At 41.3% G+C, this 22,864-nt stretch overlaps 1 protein-coding gene across 2 annotated transcripts in view; it reads right to left on the reverse strand.

Moving 5' to 3' along the window:
• Positions 1-22,864, reverse strand: part of abca12 (ATP-binding cassette, sub-family A (ABC1), member 12) — a 163,537-nt gene that overhangs the window by 70,658 nt on the left and 70,015 nt on the right. For both annotated transcript variants that reach the window (XM_080456466.1, XM_080456465.1), the window contains exons 34-46: positions 22,397-22,596; positions 21,231-21,310; positions 20,186-20,316; positions 18,033-18,203; positions 15,707-15,871; positions 14,540-14,741; positions 12,016-12,155; positions 11,492-11,611; positions 10,796-10,886; positions 9,230-9,409; positions 5,769-6,117; positions 3,354-3,468; positions 1,462-1,791 (exon numbers count right to left, since the gene is read on the reverse strand). In XM_080456466.1, the coding sequence (XP_080312592.1) occupies positions 1,462-1,791; positions 3,354-3,468; positions 5,769-6,117; positions 9,230-9,409; positions 10,796-10,886; positions 11,492-11,611; positions 12,016-12,155; positions 14,540-14,741; positions 15,707-15,871; positions 18,033-18,203; positions 20,186-20,316; positions 21,231-21,310; positions 22,397-22,596 (2,274 nt within the window). The remainder of the gene's footprint in view (positions 1-1,461; positions 1,792-3,353; positions 3,469-5,768; positions 6,118-9,229; positions 9,410-10,795; positions 10,887-11,491; positions 11,612-12,015; positions 12,156-14,539; positions 14,742-15,706; positions 15,872-18,032; positions 18,204-20,185; positions 20,317-21,230; positions 21,311-22,396; positions 22,597-22,864) is intronic.

Raw genomic sequence — 22,864 nt, forward strand, 5'->3', positions numbered from 1 at the left:
ATAGTACAGTACATCACTAGTCGTGTAGGTGTGCATGTGTCTTTATTTATACCCATATAACATGGGTATCCTACCTCGAGGGTTGCAGCATTTACCATTAAAGACCTATTTCATACTCTGCCGTAGAAAGGTATTGTGCAAAAAAATACATTTAAAATATTTTCAAAATTGGTATAATTAGCTAGCTAGCTCATTGTGAGCTACAAGCTCACAATGAGCTTGTAGCTCACAATGCATCATGATGTGATGTGCTGTGAGCTTGTAGATCAGCTATTTTTGCTATAATTTATTTTTTTGTATTTTTGGCAAATCTATAAAAATACATTGTAATAATCATAATGACATGCCCAAATAAGGGACGCCAAGTTGAAAGTGGGCAAAATACGTAATTGGAAAATAAGCCCCTCAGACATCACATCCCTCCCTTAGATCATTTATATAAATTATAAATACAGAGACACAGGAGTATAACAGTGTGTGTGTGATCTGTTATGATACTAGATTACAAACAGTTCTTTCACAGTGTCAAACTGTACAGCACTCTGGTCTGTTTGTTTTCCCATGTCTACAGTGAAACATTCAGTGTGATAAGAACAAAACCTAAGGATTGAGATCCTGAGGAGGTCTGTGTTTGATCTCACAGTGTGGCACAGATTTGTGCATTTTCTTCCCCAGCTTGTAGTGAGCCAAATCAACATGAAGCGCATATCATCGTCTCTGTCGGGTGGAAACCTCATATGTCCAAAACTGTGACTTTTCAGGATGCAAATAAAAAAATTGCCAAAACAGCAGATCGACAAGCTCAAAACGCGGCGGGAAGCGACGCGTTTTGAGCTTGCCGATCTTGTAGATCTGCTATTTTTGATGCTTTTGTGTGACGCTTGTAGTATGATCGAGTAGGACGTTAATTGACGAAAAAAAACACACAAAGTTAGAAGATGGAGATAAGAGGTTTCTGCCCGACGACAGAGATATACTCCATCACACGGCCAGTAGAGATGGAATTGTGAGGGATGGGGGGGTTGGTGGGGGGTTGGGGGCTAAATCAATGTCTCTGCTTTCATTCATTTTTAAGGACATTCATTTTTAAGGACGGTGGAGTTTTTTTTTTTAACCCTGTTTCTGGTCATTGTTTTTTCTTTTTCAGGTCAAGGACCCCCAAAATGATAGGTATTTGGCCGCGGACCCCCCCCATCTAAAAATGTTTTGTTCCAGGGACCCCCAGAAGCAAAGATTTGAGTTACAAATGTTCGCTTTAAAAATATATATATTGAAAAATTTGAACACATTTTCAAGATTTAGCAAAAATAGCAGATATACAAGCTCATAGCGCGGCACTCGGTGCCGCGCTATGAGCTTGTAGATCTGCTATTTTTGAATAGCCCAAAAGTATAAAATAACAGTTTAAGTGGTTGCAAACAGATGTGTTCCCATGTCTTAACGCGACCACATATCTCTCACCAGGGCGCTCTTGGCGGCGAAGCTGAGCTTGGACTCGAGCGCCATCATGACGATGAAGGGGAAGAAGCAGAGCACGTAGACCAGGCTGCCGCTCAGGCCGGCGATGTAGGTCTTGTCGAAGAAGGAGCTGACCAGGAAGCTGATGGCCACGATGCTCAGGCCGTAGTCGCAGAAGTACAGGAAGAGCAGGAAGCCGTCGCTGTTGGGCAGGATGCGGCCGTACTTCAGCACCAGCGTGAGGATGAAGATGGTGAAGACGAGGTAGGCGGCGCACTCCAGGAACCAGGCGAAGAAGTGGCTGAGCGGGTTGACGCCCATCATCTTCATGTACTGTTTGGTGGTTGGTTGTTGTTGGGGAGATGGTGAGGAGAGAGAGAGGGGAGAGGGTTTAGCTCATTGATTCTCAAACTTTTTGCGTGCCAAGGACCCCCAAATTGACACTTATTAGCCCGCGGACTCCCATTTGAAAAGATATGCCAGGGACCCCCGTAAGAGAAGATTTTTACGGCTCTAGCAGTGATTATCAACCATTTTAATTTCAAGGACCCCCAGTTTGACATGCATGAGGCTAAGGACCCCCATTTAATGACATTTCTATCTCTGGGACCCCAATTTATATTGTAAAATCAATGTTAATTTAACTCTGAGAGTGTACAAATGGAACCAAATGGACCCGTTAGGGTCCATTTGGTTCCATTTGTACACTCTCAGAGTTACAGACCCATAAGGGTCCATTTGGTTCCTAACTAACCATCATTTAGCTGGGTACCCCCTGGAACTCCCACAAGGACCCCTGGGGGTCCCCAAAACCAACTAATGTTGGGATACGAAACCGGAGGAATCGGAGGAGGAACCGGATCCCCCATTGAGGAACCAGGAAGTGTTTCCCTCACATTTGGAACCGTTTCCAGAACCGGTCTTCATCCCACTGTCAGAGCTGGTGTGTGGACTTTACGTCTGCTACACAATTACAATACCAGTGGTTCTCGAACGTTTTAATTGCAAGGACCACCATAACTCTGAGAGTGTACAAATGGAACAAAATAGTGTACAAAATAGTCCGTTTGGACCCGTAAGGGCCAAAACGGACCCGTCCATTTGTACACTATTTTGTACAATGTTTGTATTAAGCTACCAAAAACATAAGCAAAGTACATACTTTAGTACTTAATTAAGTACAGAACTCAAGTTAATGTACATGTTACACCGCTGCATTTAGCGCACAGCGGCTGTGGTCAATACAGATTTTGACAGAGAAGATAGGAACAGAGGAATATCTATATCTGCCTGATTACATTTGCGTGTGTGTGTGTGCGTGCGTGCCTGCGCGCCTGTGTGTGTGTGTGTGTGTGTGTGTGTGTGTGTGTGTGTGTGTGTGTGTGTGTGTGTGTGTGTGTGTGTGTGTGTGTGTTCCTATGGAACATGGTGTATTTTCATAACATCTGTGAACAGGGCAGGGGGAGTCACCGTTGAAATTATTATATGAAACAATCTTTCTTTTATTGACCCACAATGAATAAATTGAGAGTATCACAATGTTGCATTGCAGCCAAAAGTTATCTGGTGAGTTTTTGTGCGGACGATAATGAATGCGGTTGTTATTCAGCAATAAACATAGGTTAGGCAATGTTGGTGTCACAGTTTTCCCCCCTGTCTTAAAAAACTAAAACAAGTCATTGTGATCGGAGGGAAACACACCCAGTAGTTACATGCATAACATGCATACCTGCCATGCTATGTTTCAGCTCTTAATCAGATTGTACTAGGTCAGAGGGTGAAAACATGTTGTGCGGTCAGATTGTACTAGGTCAGAGGGTGAAAACATGTTGTGCGGTCAGTTATCTGTCTTGACACAATGACTCATCTAGTCCTGAAATGCTCGCGAGTCTTACCTCGTGCAGTCTCAGCTCTCTCTCGTGGACGAGTTTCTTCACAAAGTCGGCCACGAACAGCACCCAGGCTATCATCAGCATCAGGGGGAACACAAAGGAGATGGCCTCCAGGTACCTGAGCAGCACCAAGGCAAAAAATCATGTCACCACACTCACACAACCTGGACTCATTGTTGACAACATCAAAAACCCATTTGAAACTATTCTGTGCCAAGGACCCCCATTAAGACAAGACTTTTGATGTAAAAAGTTTTCCAAATGCTCGAGATTGTCCAAAATATATATATTTTTAAAGCCGTCTACAAGCTCACCATGTGTCGCATCGCAATGCATAGTGAGCTTGTAGATCGGCTAGTTTTGAATAGCCGGAAAATAAAATAGAGACAAATGTTTAGACTGTTCCTCATTTTGCTGGGGAGCCCCCGGAACCCCCTCGATGACCCCTGGGGGTCCCCGGACCCCACTTTGAGTTCATGCGTGCAAAAAGAGATCACTGGGGAAAAGTCGTGTCCCCGTCGATCCCCATCAAATTTAGTCCTCTTCCTTCCCCTAATCACAGCTTGTGTTGATGCATGGGAAGTGAGCGCACGGTGTTTATTATAACACAAGAGTCATATTTCACAGCGATGGCATCGGGAATTGTGCTGTTGAGTAATAAATCAGGACTTGCACAGTGGCGAAGGATCACCATATCTCACACATGGATGAGAGGCAGCCAGCCGCCGCCTACTGCTGCAGCGGTGACATATCAACGCTGTCTTAACCCATTACAACCGGGAACGCATCTGTGTCATTTTATGATGCCTTTGGGCTATTCAAAAATAGCAGATATACAAGCTAACCAAGTGCCGCGCTATGAGCTTGTAGATCTGCTATTTTTTTTTTTATCGTGGAATATGTTTCCAAATCCTTGAATATATAATATATATTCAAAGATTTGCTTTAATAAATATATTATATTTTTTAAAGCAAACATTTATAACAAATCAACAAATGTCTTAATTTTTCTGAAAAACGATTGTTGCTATATCAGCGGTGCTCAAACTTTTTCTTGTCAAGGACCCCCAAAATTATTATGTATTTGGCAGCCAATCCCCATCAAAATATGCTGTTCCAGGGACCCCCCGGAAGCAAAGATTTGAGTAAAAAAGTTGTATATATATAATATATGTATTCAAAGATTTGCACAAATGTTCACGATTAAAAAAAAATAGCAGATCAGCAAGCTCGTAGCGCGGCACTCGGTGCCGCGCTACGAGCTTGTAGATCTGCTATTTTTGAATAGCCCAAAGTATAAAAATAATGGTTATAGCTATAAAAAAAATATCTAAAATGGACACAGTATGCGTTCCCCCGGATTGAATGGCTTAAGGAGCTCTCTGGGGCACTCAAAGCCACAGCCATTATGTTGAGGCGTGATTTATTAGAAACAATGCACTGTATTGATACACTGTGTAAAGTTTATGCCTAAACAATGTCGCATTGGATGTACGAACAATACCGTTGTATTGGATGTACACAGGGGGGAGGCGAGGTATACATTCTGCAACGGTGAGGTAAGCCAGGGGTCTTGAGGGCAACGTGTACTCTACGCGTATATAGCTGTGCCTATATAGTATGTACTATGTAGTGAATGAATATTAATGTGCACGACACAAAACCACTTCTCAACCATTCCCATGAATGAATAGTTAATCAACTCAAAACAAATGAATATTGAGAGCGCATGGATTATTTCATAATAGTACCTGTACCCTTGGGGGAGTACGTATACATGTGTGAGAGGCATGTGTATTATTTGTGTCTATTTCCCCTTGTAAGTGAGTGTGTGTGTGTGTGTGTGTGTGTGTGTGTGTGTGTGCGTGCGTGCGTGCGTGCGTGCGTGCGTGCGTGCGTGCGTGCGTGCGTGCGTGCGTGCGTGCGTGCGTGCGTGCGTGCGTGCGTGCGTGCGTGCGTGCGTGCGTGCGTGCCTGTATGTGTCTAGTGGTGTAAAGTAACAAAGTACATGTACTCAAGTACTGTAATTAAGTAAATTTTTTAGGTGTTTTTACTTCACTGGAGTATTTCCAATTTTCAGTACTTTTACTTCCACTTTTACTTTTGATTATCATTACAAAACATACATTAACCACTTCAGCCCTATATACATTTTGGCCATTTGAAAATAGCCGATCTACAAGCTCACAATGTGTCGCGATGTGACGCATTGTGAGCTTGTAGATCTGCTATTTACAGACTTTTACTTGCGACAGAGTATTTCTACATTGCAGTATTGATACTCTTTACTTAAGTAAAACATTTGAGTACTTTTCCCACCACCGCTCGTGTGTGTGTGTGTTTGCTGCTTGTGTGCGTGTGTGTGTGCTGTGTGTGTGTGCTGTGTGCTTTGTGCTGTGTGTGTGTGGGCCAACTCACTCGTCTCGGATGAAGCAGGGATAGGGGAAGGGCTGCAGCTGGACGGCGGGCTCCGTGACCTTCTGCCCCGCCTGGGTCTCGATGATGGCCCGGTCGATGCTCTCCTGCAGGTAGATGAAGCCGCGGTTGTAGCGCAGCGTCATGGCGGCCGAGATGTGGTGGTCCCGCACGAAGTACGGCGTGCGGACCCTGTCGGTGCGCATGAGGTTGTCCATGTGCATGCGGATGGTGTAGCGGACTCTGGGAGGCAGGGTGGAGCTGAAGGTGGAGGAGGTGGAGGAGGAGTTGGAGGAGGACCCAGCATCATTCTTGGATGAGCCCTCGTCTTTGGGAAGCTTGAAGATGACACCTGAACGACAGACCAGTGATGATTTTGACAGCAAATTTTGATTTAGTTTTAGTCATAGTCTTTTGAATAAAATTCCATTTAGTTTCAGTCCTATTTTAGTCATCTGAAATGTTTGGGTTTTTGTCTAGTTTTAGTCGACTAAATATCATAATATTTTAGTCGACTAAATCTACAGTTGATTTAGTCGACAAAAATGTATTTTGGCAGTGCCTTGATGGCGTCGTAATGGCTGATTTTACACTTGGTTGCATGCTGAAAATAGCTGATCTACAAGCTCGCTTGTGAATTTGCAGATCTGCTATTTTCAGAGTGCAACACCTGAGCACAAAATGACTTGTGTAAGTTCTACTTGATCTCTTCTCCAGTAGTCCCTCCCTAACATTTTAGTCTAGTTTTTATTTGTTGACGAAATCGTCAATATATTTAGTCTTAGTTTTAGTCATCATAGCTTAGTTTACTTTTTATTTATTTTTTGTTTAGTTTTTGTCAGTGAAAAAAGGTAGTCGACGAACATTTTTCGTCATAGTTTTAGTCGACGAAATCAACACTGAGACAGACCACCTCAGGATCTCGTTTCGCCTCGTTTGAAGACAGACGTGAAGTTATGGAAAACCCTGGAAGTGCCACCGTCGATCACGCCATGCTAAACTCCTCCTACCAGCCACCAATTTCAAGTTCTATACAGACAGGGCCTATTCCCCTTAGAGATTTAGCCTTTTGCATCCCTCATCCACCGCCTCTACCCCCTCTCTCTCTCTCTGTTGCTCTCCCTCTCTCGCATGCTAAATGAAGCCCCTCCAAAATGATCAAGAATGCAGCAGAACGTCTGATCTTCAACTTCCCCAGAGTTTCACTTGTCTCCCCCGTTTTGCGTTCCCTTCGCTGCATGGCTTCCAGTTGCTGCCTACACCCAGTACAAAACACTGACGCTGGGCCTTACAAGGCAATCAAGGGCACGACGCCCTTTTAGGACATGATCCACGACACCGCAACATGCTCACTTAGATCAGCTAACACAGGACGTTTGTTCAAACTATCCCATATAAAACTCCCTGGCCAATGAATGCTGCACACGTCCGAGAGACTCTTCTCCTTTCTGGCTTCCCAGCTGTTGAACAAACTCCGCCGTGAACTCTTCATTTTCAGACACATCTCTGCAGACTCCACCTATAACCCCCAACACTCCTCTCTCCTTGTGTCCCTTCTTGTCTGTTGTTTTTTTCTTTTATAACCAATTGAGACCAAGAACGCATCTGTGTAACTTTTTCATTTAAGCTAAAAAGCATTATTTTACACTTTGGGTATTCAAAAATAGCAGATATGCAAGCTCATAGCGCGGCACCGATTGCCGCGCTACGAGCTTGTAGATCTGATATTTTTGAAAAATCGTGAGAATGTGTGCAAATATTTGAATATATATTGTTTAAAGCGAACATTTGTAACTCAAATCTTTGCTTCTGGGGGTCCCTGGAACAAAGTATTTTGAGATGGGGGTCCGCAGCCAAATTCCTATCGTTTTGGGGGTCCTTGACATGAAAAGGTTTGAGAACCACTGATACAGAAACATACGTTTTTTCAGAAAACCGTTAGGATTTAGAAGACATTTTGCAGAATCGGAACCTCAGGCCTCAATGGGTTAACATACAATACTTTCTACAGACGCTATTTATACTATGCAGATATACTAAGTTGCTTACTTGTTCTTGTTTTTTTAATTTAGATTAGTTTTTCTTGACTACAATGTGAAGAATGTAAATTGGATAGCATGTTGTTTAGACAGGTGCTAGGTTCCATATTAACCTACTACGTGACTATCCTGTTGTTTGCTGACTAGGGTTCATGCCGTTTACTCTGATTTCAGCCTAAATTGTATAAATTGTTCTAGCCTCACAGCTAGAAGGTCCTGGGTTCGATTCCCGCAGGGGACGCTGTGGGCGCTGGGGGCGTGTTCTCTCCTCCGCGTCATCAGTGCCCATACCCTAGGTGGGGTTGGTGAAAGGGCCTTTCTGTGTGGAGTTTGCATGTTCTCCCCGTGTCTCCTAGGGTAGGTACCCTCACAAAAACATGCAGTAATCCTGGTCACTATACTGCCTCCCCCTGGCCAGCCGGGGCGCCTGATGGAGGGGAAGGGAACTGGTTGGAATAACGTGTTCCTTCCACGCGCTACGTCCAACCAGGGAAACTCTCCCCTGTCAGGTGACAAGAAGGTCAGTTGGCTCTCATGCATTGAAGGAGGCATGAGCTCGGCCCTGGCCTCCCTAGGTTGGCAGAGGGAAGGTAGTGCCCAGGATTACATAGACAATTGGCACTGGGTGTAAAAAATAGGGTTACAAAATCGTGGGATAAAAATTTAGTAAAAAAAAAATGTGTTAAAAGGACCCCTGGCTAATAAGCCAAATATGCTTTAATACATTATAATTGCCCTCTATAACTAACATATTTTTCTTAAAACACCTTAAATATTGTATTTATTTTAGAAACAGTTAATCTTTTACTCAAGAGGAGCAATGACCGTCGCAAGTTGATGATGTCATTTGTCCATGAGGTGTGGTCTAGCCCTATGGAATTTATGGAATGCCTGTGCAAAAAAAAAAATATTGATTTGATGCTCATATTAACCTTAAGAAGAATTAAGTTGTTTTTTTTATTTTCACATGCATTCCATAATTCCATAGGACTAGACCACACATAGACAAATGACATCATCAACTTGCGACGGGCATTGCCCCTATTGAGTGAAAGATGAACTGTTTCTAAAATAAATACAATATTTAAGGTGTTTTTAATCATACATTCAAGTTATAGAGGACAATTGTAATGTATTAAGGCATATTTGGCTTATTAGCCAGGGGTCCTTTTAAGAAGAGAAAGAAACTACAGTAAATAACTCTATGGAGATAAAAGGCCAGTAGTCTTCATGCCCCAGTGACAACATGCTGAACTGAAACTGTACTGTGTGTACTGTACTGGTTTAAAGCCTCACACTACAAAGAACGTTGAAGGTGCATTGCTCTATTCTTGGAGAGCCTCTGCAGACAGAATTCTGCACACGCCAAGAGGCTTGCCCATGTTTTCAGTCTCCCGTCACACAGAATCTATTACCGGTACTCACTTCCATAAAGGTCCCGGTTTTTGGCCAAGTCTTGAGCCACGGAGTTGAGTTCCTCGGCGGTGTCGAAGCCGCGGTAGCGGTCAAACTTAATGCAAGAGGAGATGTTGACCATCAGGTTGGACAAGGTGGTGATCTGCTTCAGGATTTCTTGGTTCTTCTCGAGCATGACCGTCATGTTTGCTGTGTGACCAAAAACAAGAACAACATCAGCAACAACATTGGATCAAACCACACCGAAATATATTGGTATAGCAGTGTTAATTTTGTTGACTAAGACTAAAAGACTAAAAGACTAAAAGACTAAAAGACTAAAAGACCAAGATTTTTATCAACTAAGACTAGACTAAGGCTAACCAATTTCAGATTACTAAAATAGAACCAAAACTAAATGGTGTGTTATTCAAAAGACTAAGACTAAATCAGAATTTGCTGTCAAAATGAACCCTGGCAGTGTTCATTTAATTTTGTTGACTAAGATTAAGACTAAAAGACTAAGATTTTGATATTTAGTCGACTAAGGCTAGACTAAGACTAAACAATTTCAGATGACTAAAATAGGACTAAAACTAAATGTTGTGTTATTCAAAAGACTAAGACTAAGATTAAGACTAGATAGGTAATAACTAAAATATATAGTTTTTTATAATTTAGTTATAACCAAAATGTTAAACCAAATCAACACAGGCTTATAGCGTGTATGCGTTGTAGAATATTGTGTCAGAAAATATGATTTTTTTTGCCAACAGTAAATGCAAGCATTCCATCCTCTTTAAAAGATATATATATATAGACATGAGATGGGGGGGTAATTGAATTAAATAGGACGATAAATGGATCTCGTAAATAATACATTAATGTGATGTGCATAGTCAAATGGGGGTGTCGAGGGCACGTTCCAGCTTTTAACCCATTGAATCCGGGAAAGCATGTCTGTCATTTTAGATTTATTTGGCTATTCAAAAATAGCAGATATACAAGCTCATAGCTCGGCACCGAGTGACGCACTATGAGCTTGTAGATCTGATATTTTTGAAAAATCGAGGAAAATGTGTGCAAATCTTTGAATATATATTTTTTTAAAGCAAACATTTGTAAAATATTTTATTCCAGGGACCCCTCTCAGAAGCAAAATCTTTGCTTCTGGGAGGTGTCCCTGGAATAAAATATTTACAAATAGTTACAAATGTTCGCTTTAAAAATATATATACTCAAAGATTTGCACAACTTTTCATGATTTTTCAAAAATAGCAGATCTACAAGCTCGTAGCGCGGCACTCGGTGCCGCGCTATGAGCTTGTATATCTGCTATTTTTGAATAGCCAAAGAAATCTAAAATGACAGAAAAAAGGACATGTGTTCCCGGATTGATTGGGTTAAGGGAGAAACACATTGAGGCGGCTTGAAACGATTCCTGTGAAACCTTTTGAGGCAGGCTCATTTCTTTTGATATTCGGGATATTTTACAGGCAAAGGGAGAGCACAGGATGTGAGAGTGAGCCCCGGCGCTACGTGCCGTTCTGAAAAAAGCCAGCACGCCAGGGCCTTCAAAAAAGCGCACACACTCACAGAAGTTGCTGAGCGTGTCCTTCATGCTGCCGACATTGATGTTCGTCTGCATCTGAATGAAGTTCTCCACAAAGGAATTGCCGAGGGAATTCTGGCGGGGGAGAGAAGAGAAGAGGAAGGTGAGATGGGGGGGATTGGGGAGGTGGTTGGAGAAAGAGACATCGCATAATGTTTAAGCCATAAAGACTGGCAACGCATCTGTGTCATTTTTAGATTTCTTTGGCTATTCAAAAATAGCAGATACACTCGTAGCGAGTGCCGCACTACGAGCTTGTAGATCTGCTATTTTAGAAAAAAATTGAAAATGTGTGCAAATCTTTGAATATATATATTTTTAAAGCGAACATTTGTAAGTCAAATCTTTGCTTCTGGGGGGTCCCTGGAACAACATATTTTGAGATGGGCGTCCACAGCCAAATACATTTGTGGGGTCCTTGACATAAAAAACGTGAGAAACACTGATATAGCGACATTTTGAAGAATCGGCCTCAGGCTTTAATGGGCTAAGATTGAGCCAACGGGGGGGGGGGGGGGGAGTGAGGAGGACAGAAAAGAGAGAAAAAAACTTGGCGAATGCCACTGCAGAGTTTATCTCTGTACTTTCACAAAGGAAGCGAGCGGAGGCATGAATGGACGGAGATACGGAAAGCCGGACAATGGAGGTAGACGAGCTAAACCTGCTGAGTCATGGTATACCTGCAGCATTGGCAACATGTCAGTGAGGAGCTTGGCCGACTTGGAGATGTAGCTGGAGGATTCGATCCAGTCTTCAGAGTACGACCTGAGGTTGGCGAACTCCTGCAGCGTGCTGTTGGACTGTGGAGAGAGAGAGGGAACGGGGTCATTTTGATTATTATTTTTAAAAATACATTAACCACTTTACATTATATTTCGGCCATTTGATCAGATCTACGAGCTTGTAGATCTTCTATTTTCAAAAGATGTTTTAAACATTTGAAAACTTGAAATGGGACATTCTGCATAATGACTACTTTTACTTTTGACACTTTAAGTACATTTTGATGCCAATACTTTTGTAATTTTAGTACACTTTGAATTCCAGACTTTTACTTGTAACAGAGTATTTCTACATTGCGGTATTGATTTTACTAATGTAAACAAATTGAGTGATTTTTCCACCACTGGCCCAAACTAGGGACAGCAAGTTCAAAGTGGTTCAAAAATCAGTTTTTTTCCTCTCTTTTTTTCAGCATGTGTACCTTCTCCATGATGGCCCTGGTGAGGGGCGTGTTAGGGGTGAACAGGATGTGGCCCATGAGCATGGGCTTGAGGAAGGCCCAGGCGATGGCGCCCCCTGTGGTGTTGACCATGTCCAGGTAGAGGCTCATACAGAACGGAGCTGCAGACAGAACGAAGAGCATCAGAGAACCATCAGATCATCAGACATTTTCACATTAAAGCTAACAATGACTTATTTGGGACTTAGTTCAAAGAATAAAACGTGATTTAACCAATATTTTTTGGTTAAATCACCTTTTACCAAACAAATACCTCAGTAGGTCAGTTCACTTTCTTTTCAAACCATGTGAGAAGGTCATATTCTATCACTGGAAAACATAACATTTTTATTGCACCAAACTGGGGAAATCTCACTCCACAATCACCTCTAATTCAATCATGTTACGACTAAAACACACCCATGACTAATTCAGAGACTAAATACAACCCCTTTGCGCCTTGTAACATAATTTACGACCAATTTGTCCGCCGTCTATCTAGCTAAATTAGAGTTAAACATACGGTACTCCAAGGCATTCGCACCCGGCACTTTAGAGCATGCGCCACCTTGCACCATACGTAGTCTAAACAGTGCCCTTGGTGTTCTCATAGCGTAAAATGTATTTTTCTAAGCTGTATAAACCATACAGTGAGCAGAGACAGTAGGCAATAGCAACAATGACACAAGAGAACAAAGTCCACATCCATCTTCCATGCCCTCTGTACGTTTCACTGTGTTCAGACAGCAGCACGTATCTCAGCATCAGGAAAGAGTCTAAAATCCCTGCTTGTGGTCCCACAGGGCTCTAGCAGTGTTGATTTTGACAGCACATTTTTATTTAGTTTTAGTCATAGTCTTTTGAATAAAATTCCAGTTAGTTTCAGTCATATTTTAGTCATCTGAAATGTTTTAGTTTTTGTCTAGTTTTAGTCGACTAAATCTACAGTTGATCTACAGTTGATCTACAGCTATTTTCAGAGTGCAACACCTGAGCGCAACCAAACATAAAATGACTTGTCTTAGTTCTACTGGATCTCTTCTCCACTAGTCCCTCACTAAATGTTAGTCTAGTTTTTATTTGTTGACGAAATTGACAATATATTTCGTCATAGTTTTAGTCAACGAAATCAACACTGACTCTGATTTAGAATTACAATTGTAGTATTCTTATTAGTACCAGAATGGGGGGGGTGGGGGGTATATATTGTATATTCACTAAGTTATACACTAAATTATTATAGTAAAATGCACATTTTAAAACAAAACAAAAAATTGCAGGAATCTGAGTCTAAGGGTGGTGCTATAGAGGAAAAGCCATGAGAATCAGTAAGGTTGATTCTGAAATCTAAAATAAAGATAATGATGCCAGCACTCCCTCAGGCACTTCTTATTAGTGCAGGCTGATGAAGGCATAGAGCTGAAACGCATGTCTTACTTTAAAATAAAATATATAAGTGCCCGAAGGGCAGAACGTGAGTGCTGGCATCATTCTCTTCATGTTAAGACTTAGTGGAGGCGTGCACCCGGCAAGGTTCTCGTATTGCTTATGTTTGATTGAAGAAGTGCTCGCATTCCCTCTACTTAGATCCCTGAAATATGCCAGTTAGATTATGAGGTAACTTGTGTGCAAAATTGAAATTTTTGGTGCACAACAAAATACCATCACAATCTGGACAGTAGTTTTCGAGGTTGTTTGGGACCAAAGTGTTTGACCGATCGCCATCCTTAGAGCCCTAGCTGCCACTAGCGGGGCTAAAAATACAAAGGGCTGTGCTGGTAGACGACAGGATGGTGCATCGACCACGCAACGTCCTTGGTTCAATTCCGGCTGGAGACCATTGTGTTGGATGGCCTTCTCCCTTCCTGCCTCACTGTCTCTCTTTACTATCCAGTCTGGATAAAGCAAAACACTGTCTAATAATGTAAACAACAGTGGTGGAAAGTAACCAAGTCCATTTACTCAAGTACTGTACTTAAGTAAATTATTTGAGTATTTCGAATTTCCAATACTTTGCCTTTACTCCACTACATCTCAAAGGCATGTTTTTTTACTTTTACTCCACTACAATTATCTGAAATCTTTAGTTACTTTGTAGATTTAGATTATTATTACATTATAACATAATGTAATAATAATAACATTAACCACTTCAACATTTCGGCCATTTTGAAAATAGCCGATCTACAATCTCACAATGTGTCACGATGCGACGCATTGTGAGATTGTAGATCGGCTATTTTTAAGCATTTGAAAACTCGAAATGGGACATTTGCATAATGAGTACTTTTTAGTTTTGGAACTTTAAGTACGTTTTGATGCCAATACTTTTGTACTTTTAATCAAGTCTTTGTCTCTTTGATCTTTGAAGTTTTGAATTCCAGACGTTTACTTGTAACGGAGTATTTCTACATTGCAGTGTTGATACTTTTACTCAATAAATGTGAATACTTTTTCCACCACAACAAAAAAAGCATCTCCAAGGTTGCATAGAGTTATAACATACAAGCATCATGTGGGATCTTGAACTGCTTGATCAGCTCCTCTCTCTGCTGCTGCTGCGGTAAGGAGGGGTCCGTCTCCGACATGATGGTCAGCTTGGAGATGCCAAACACAGCCAGGATGCCCTTACTGCACAGGGCTCTGGACAGCGTGGTGAACGTAGCCGTGCGGGACATGGGTTTTGACGGGTCCGCACTTCTCGCCACCTGGTGGTCATGCAAAGAACAAAAGGTCAAAACAAAAGAAGGTCCATTCCAATTATATTAGAGATCACGTTACGTTCACGCTCAGAGCTAATAAACCTTTGCTGTGCAAAACTGTAGTATGTTTATAACCAACTGCATTTAATGTGACTAAAAGGAAGTGGAATTTTATACTTTGTCATATGACATATTTTTGGGGGAAATGGCGGAAATGTTTTGCCTATAATAACGTGCCCAAAATAGTGGCACCAGGTTTCAAGTTGTTATGTCGGTCTGTGACCAAAGCCTGTGACTAAATACTGTAAAAACTACATTGGATCCATTGGAAAAGGTTTTATTTTATTATATATATTTTTTCATTTTCTGAAAAGTAACAGATTTAGACATACTGTACAAGGTTTCCGCCCATCAGCGACAATAGAAAAGAAAAGTTGTGTGTGCACACACAGTATACTTATTGTAGGGCGAGTAGTGAGAGAACCTAACACAATGGATCAAAGACAGTTCATGGCTGTAGCTTGTAGATCTCAAACCCTGCTAGCTCGAATGCTCTAAAAATAATCATGTTTGAGCTGAGGACCCCTGGGGGCCCCCACCCTGACAAGCACTTGGAAATTGTAGCAGTTGAGGCATTACATTTAGTTTGACTCGGTTCCACAGATGTGAAAATAGCTGATCTAGAAGCTCACAGCGTTGTGAGCTATTTTTGTCTATTTTATTTTTTTTTGCCTATTTCTTATATTATTTGACAATTTGGCCAGTTTTTATAGTATAGTTTGTTGATTACTTTTGATGCATTTGTTTTGGGGGTTTTTTTCTTCTTTTTTAGCGGGGGGGGGGGTATTAAAAAGGTCTTAAAAGTCCTTAAATTGTCACATTACTGTCATCTGGGGACCCCCGCAAAATCCCCCCTGGGGGTCCCGACCCACATGTTGAGAACCACTGGTTCTATTGGGCCGGTGACTCACTCTGCTGAACTCCTTGTTGGCCACCAGGTTGAGATCCCCGAGGGAGGAGAGGTAGCTCTCCAGACGGCCGATGGCAGGCTCTAGCTTGCTCAGCAGGTCGGTGAGGAACGAGGCCATTTGCAGCATGACTCCCACTAGGCTCTGCATGTCCTGAGATAACACCATCTGGGGAGAGATCAACAAAACGTTACCCAGGGTTTCGATTAATACAAAGTGGTGGAAAAAAAGAAACCACTTCTTAACTACTTAAAGGGATAGTTCACCCCCAAAATGACTTTTTGTCTATCGATTAGTCACCCCATGGAGACTTGAATTCAATGGATATTTTTTTGTTGTTGTCGCATTCCTAAGCCAATCATTTGATGACCAGCGGACCGGACCGTTAGGCAGCGGTTCCGGTAGGAGACACAAAGAGTCTCCTTTGTGTCCATGAATTCAAGTCTCCATGGGGAGACTAATCGATAGGAAAAAAAGATTGGTGAACTATCCCTTTAAGCCCCATATACTTATTGGTAGTACAATAGCACATCTACAAGCTCACAATGCGTCACATAATTATTTTTTTGTGCCCAAAATGGGGACACCAGTGTAAAATATTTTTTTATTTAATGGTTAAATTGCGATATTACAAAACATAAATAACTGACATCAGACAGTGTACCTTTCTCAAAATGAAATGCATGCATGTATATTTAATTTAGTTTGACCAAAAGCAAGGATAAAACATATCCCCACCTGGCCATAAAAAAAATTCATGACCAGAGGGAGACAATGAAAATTAGAGGCATGGAATTACAGCCATTCCAACCTGACGTTACCAAAATGATGATGCTCATTTTGTCTCATTTTTCTCTTCTTTCCTCTCTTTTCACTTGTTGCTATTTTCAGTCTTTCCTGGCCTTTGACTTACGGCATTTATTTTCCTTTCCATTCGCTTCATTTGTTTTTCTTTACTTTGAACCAGTGGTGTAAAGTACATTTTACTCAAGTACTGTACTTAAGTACAATTTTGAGGTACTTTCACTTTACTGGAATATTTCCAATTGTCTATACTTTTACTTCTACTCCACTACATCTCAGGGGCAAATATTGTACTTTTACTCCACTACAATTATTTGAAAACTTTAGTTGCTAGTCACTTTGCAGATGTAAATTATTAAGTTATAAAACATACATTAACCCCTTTAGCCCTATTTTATACATAGGCCATTTGAAAATAGCCGATCTACAAGCTCACAACGCGTCGCGACGCGTTGTGAGCTTGTAGATCTGCTATTTTCAAACATTTTAGTACTTTTACTTTTGGTACTTACATTTTAAGTAAGTAAGTACATTTTGATGCCAATACTTTTGTACACTTACTCAAGTACATTTTTAATTCCGGACTTTTACTTGTAACAGAGTATTTCTACATTGCAGTATTGATACTTTTACTTAAGTAAAACATTTGAGTACTTTTTCCACCACTGACTATTTTCAGTCTTTCCTGGCATTAGATTTTTCTTTCCATTCGCTTCATTTGTTTCTCTTGACTTTGAACCTTACTTAACGATGGTATACACAATCAATACGGAAATAAATAAATAAAACAAAACCCCATGACCTCAAGCAGACGCCATACAGAAAGCTGCATAATAAACGCCACAGAACAACGCTAACATACAGAAACTTCAAGACAAAACGAAAGCGGTGCAAAAAAATGCCTAAAGCAGCAAAAGTCAACCGGAATACTAAACAAACAATGGCTGTAAACATGTTGTGCTGCTCTGTGGCTAATAGTGCCCTGGTAACATCCTGTACCGCATTCAGCAATGAAATATTACACCTTAATTCTGCATTCATGGTGCTCAGCACTTCTTTTTCTGCTATTGGGTCATGTCTTAGGTCTGATGAAAGCTAGCCGGGGTTGTGTGAGCACTCAGTGAGTATAAAGCCACAAACAGCCAGAGGTGAATATTTATGGAGGTATTGTTGTTATTTTCTAAAACTCTATTATACTCTTGAACCACACCGATATTCTTCCAACAAAAGTGACTGCCTCTGATAAACCACATCCTTTTTTCTTTCTTTCTGACAAAACAATACTTTCCTTATCTAAACCAGGGGTTCTCAAACATTTTTAAACATCGAGACCCAGTTAAAAAGGTCCTTTTACACACCTACTTTAGTATGTAGGAGCAGGCAGTCAATGCATGAGACATTCATCAGAGATACCTGATGAAGGTCAGTGTGACCGAAACTAATTGCATTTTGAGTTAACACATTGACTGCCAATGCCAATTGGGGTTAACACTGATCCAAAAAAGAAAGCCATTTTAAGCCTTACTCTGTAGATGAGCTTCTCTGTGTTGAGGTGTCGGGCCAGCAGCAGAGAGAAGGTGTACCACTGGTGGATGGACAGCGAGCAGAAGTCCTGGAACACCATCTGCTCTGCCTGGCTCATGTTCAGGGACGACGAGTCATCGCAGTGGCGCAGGTTGACCAGCCAGGAGAGGATCTGATGAGTCAGGGGGGGAAGGGAAAAAATAAATAGCACACGGTACAAATCTTCAGCGTTCATTTACCTCTGAGAGAGTCAGATGGAGCCCATAAAGGGTCCATTAACACCACAGGCACCACATGCCCTGTGTCAGTCGTTCCCAAACGGTTTTGGCTCGGGAGCTATAGACCCAAAAGAGAAATGTGTCTCCCCGGGAACCCAAACTAGTGAAAACAGCCCATCTGCATGCTCACAGTGTGTCGCGATGCTACGCATTGTGAGCTTGTAGATCGGCTATTTTCACTACATCTTAAAAGTTACATTTTTATATGTTTTTATTTATGGGATTTATTTTATTAATTGTTTAGTATTGCTTAGGTTTTTTAAATTATTTATTATTATCATTACTTTTATTTATTTATTTATTGTGATATATATATTTATCAATATTTTTTTTTTCAAATTGTAAAATCTTTTGAAATAATATTTTTTATTTTTTTAATGAAGCACACTAAAAAAGTGATATTTACTGGCGACCCAATATACGGGTCTGTGACCCACAAATGGATCCCAACCCATGGTTTGGGAAACACTGCCCTATGCCATCCCTCTCAGCTTTCCTACAGTACCTTGCTTACACTCTGTTGTACTGCAGCATCCTCATGTCGAAAATAGCATATCTACAAGCTGACAGCGCCTTACCACAAACACATGACACAGGCTTAAATGCTGTTTTATACTGTACACTGTCAGCCGTCAAAAGTTGCGAGGTCGCAGGCCTGACGTGACATTTTCATCGGCTTGCTGGACCAGGCAGTGTCGTTACTGTGACATGATAAGTGGCCATCTTTTCCTTAAAATAAACAATCTCGCTGGAGGCATTTAGCTGGTTCCCATGGAAACAGCTGAGAGCTGTCAGAGACAGCTCATTCCAAAGACGTCTGCCGACACTTTGTTTGAGCATAAATTGCCTCATGAAATGCCTAAATGCCTAATAATGAAAAATACAGACTTTAGGTAAAGAAAGAGGAATTAAGAGGAGTGGGCCACCTTAAACGATCAAATGTAATTTGATGAGTTGGTCGTGTCACCTTCTTTAAAACCTTTTTTTTCTAATTTCTTTTGAATTGTCCCCTCACTGCGGACAATTATGATCAATTACAACCCACAAGAAAGCACTGAATACATAATATTCAATGCTTGTTTCATAATTACTGAGCCTATTCGTTCACGTGTTGTGTGTATTCGTGTCTGTGCACGTGTGTTAACGTGGACCGTGTGTATAAGTACTGTGTGTGTGTGTGTGTGTGTGTGTGTGTGTGTGTGTGTGTGTGTGTGTGTGTGTGTGTGTGTGTGTGTGTGTGTGTGTGTGTGTGTGTGTGTGCGCACACACGTGCGTGTCACACATCAAACACGGATTCATAATTGTGTTTGAGAGAGAAGGGTTGGAGAGAGAAAGAGAGAGAGAGAGAGAGAGAGAGAGAGAGAGAGAGAGAGAGAGAGAGAGAGAGAGAGAGAGAGAGAGAGAGAGAGAGAGAGAGAGAGAGCGACAGACAGAGTGACAGAGTGTGAGACAGACAAAAATAGTAAGATAGATATAGAGAGAGACACAGAGTGAAACAGACTACGAGAGAGAGAGACAGAGAGAGATCCCGGTGTCTCGCCACCAGTGGTGTAAAGTAACTAACTACATTTACTCAAGTACTGTACTTAAGTACAATTTTCAGGTACTTTTACTTTACTGGAGTATTTCCAATTGTCTATACTTTTACTTCTACTCCACTACATCTACAAAACTTTAGTTACTAGTTACTTTGCATATATAAATTATTACTTTATAAATTATACATTAACCACTTTAGCCCTATTTTATACCTATGCTATTTGAAAATAGCCGATACTTTTGTACTTTTACTCAAGTAAATTTTGAATTCCGGACTTTCACCTGCATTTCTACATTGCAGTATTGATACTTTTACTCAAGTAAAACATTTACTCACCACTAGGTTGCTGCTGGGCAGGGGGCTCTCCAGCAGCATGCTGAGAGCGTGGGGGTCAAACTCCATGTTCCGCTGCACGTCCAACATGAAAGCGGTCTTATTCCTCAATATCTCCCCAACCGTCACCACACCTGTGGGGGAAATGAGGCCACATGCAGCATGTGTGTGTGTGGTCATTAATCACATCATGTGGGTCATTAATCTTTATACGGTCCTGTTCCAGAAATGACACTCCCACTATTATGAAAGAAGTAACATGTTCTCTTTGAAGATAATAAGGTGGTGCAGCAAAGAAAAATGAAAATAGATGATGGCATTCCTTTTCTAACAGTCTACAACAACACTAGAAGGACAAAACAACAACATTCATTGATGGGATCCACGGAAAATACACTATGATCCTCTGTATATTTTAACCACTTTCTCTATTTTATGCAGTCGTTATAGGTGAAAATTGTCAAATATTTCAATTTCATTGTTCAAATATTTTCAGAAGATTAAAAAAATGTCAAACATTGTAAAAAATTGTGAAGAAAATAGCAAAAATAGACCTACAAATTGTAGATTTTTTTTTAAACATTTTTTTTTTTTTACAATTTAACCACTTTAACCCTATATAACGGGGTCCCCCAGGGCTCTATACTTGGTCCGTTCCTTTATCCCCCCTACAAAAAAATCTCTTCCCCGAAAATAGCCAATCTACAAGCTCAATTCACAAGCTGAGCTTGTAGATTGCTGGCTATTCTCGCCTAATGTTGGCCCCCTGAATAAGGCTACAAAAGGAGATGTTAATGGTGAGCTGCGGCTGAGTGGTTCTTCCCCACTAAGTAGAGTATTGTGGAAATTAACTCTTAATTGGACTGCACAGTCTCTGCTTGTGAAGTAAAAATTTGTAGTACTTTTTTTCTAGGTTGGGTGAATTTCCTGGCCAAATAGTTGGTTTCATAAAGTGAGTATGTAATTAATGTACCACAGGGCACTGTGGTTTGTCATGTGATGCTATTAAACTGTGATCATATTTGAATTAGAGAGCGAGCGGTCTTGCCTGAGGAGGTGGTGACATTAATGTTGAGAGCCTGCAGGCTGCTGGCATTCAGGCCGAAACTCTCACTGAACACAGTGGCCCTGCAATGACAGAGACACACACACACGCACACGCACACACACACACACACACACACACACACACACACACACACACACACACACACAAATGTCAAGTACGATATATTGCTCAAGAGGGAAAGGGCATACATGTTACTGGTGGAAATGTTTGGTTTGTACAAAAACAAAACAGTTTTGGTGGACATGCACCGCCTTGGCTCAACGGGCTAGCAGCTATAGCTGGGATGCACTGTTACTTGACAAGTGGTTTTGACAGTGGCTCATAAACTCTCTTTCGCTATCTCCTCCTGTCTTCCTGGTTATTATTCTCTACTATTATATCATCGCTGTCGGGTAAAAGCCTTGTGGCCTATCTCCATATGCCAACATTATTATTGTTTTCATAAATTAATGCCCTACATTGAGTCGTATGGCATTGGCAGTAGTGTTGAGCAAAAATTTGCCGATCTACAAGCTCACAATGCGCGTTGTGAGCTTGTAGATCGGCTTGTAGGTCGGCTTGTAGGTAGGCTTTCACTATGTTTGAAAAAGTGTTTAAAGGAGTAGTTCACCCAAACAATTACATATTTTCTATCCATTACACACCCCTTGGAATCATTGAATTCATGGAGACATTTTGGTTTTTTGTCGCATTCCTAAGCCAATAATTTGATTACCGGTGGACAGATGCTAATGTATCCGGTAGGAGACTCAAAGGAGTCTCTTTGAGTCTCCTACCGGAATTACACCCGGTCATCAAATTATTGGCTCAGGAACGCGTAAAAAAAAAAAAATCTCCATGAATTCAAGGCTTCATGGGGTGTGTAATTGATAGAAAATATATATATTTTTTGGGGTGAGCTATACCTTTAAGTGAGTCTGTGGGACTTATAAATATTTTAACCAATGAATAGTATTATCAACTTGTATTAGCTTGTGACTAAATAATGACTACACAGGATCCGTCGGAACACAGGTTCCTTTTTTCTCCATCTCCTGAAAAGCAACGGTTGTGGACATGCAGGGAGGTCTGACGCCCCGACAGCTACGATGCGCTGTCGAACAAATCTGAGATATGTCAACATGGTGTCAAACTAAACGTTGTACCAGTCTGTCTTGACATCGTAGGAGAGGGGATTCCCGATGAAGATCTGGAAGACGCTTTCGGACACCTCAGACGTGTTCATCAGCAGGCCCTGGGCCACGAACATCAGGCTGGGCATGACGGTGTTGCACATCAGACCGGGCTCCATGTCCACCGCCTGCCACAGCCCGGCCACAGAGTCCATCTGCTCCAGCGCACACACCTGCAACCAGTTAAGCACCTAAGTATTACACACCTGCAACCAGTTAAGTACCACTTAAGTACCTAAACTGGTACCTAAATTGTTTAAATCTGTGTTGTTATTCATGTCCTCACTGTTTTGCCTGATTCACTGCCTTTTTTGCTCTTATTTTAACATTGTTTTATGCTTTTGCTTTTCTTTTTTGCTTTATTGTTAAATTAGTTATACTAATGTAAAATGTAACATAGATAGCATGTTATATAGACAGATGCCAGGTCATTGTTGACCT

This window comes from Gymnoscopelus braueri, assembly GCF_963280865.1.
Source record: "Gymnoscopelus braueri genome assembly, chromosome: 18".
NCBI lineage: Eukaryota > Metazoa > Chordata > Actinopteri > Myctophiformes > Myctophidae > Gymnoscopelus > Gymnoscopelus braueri.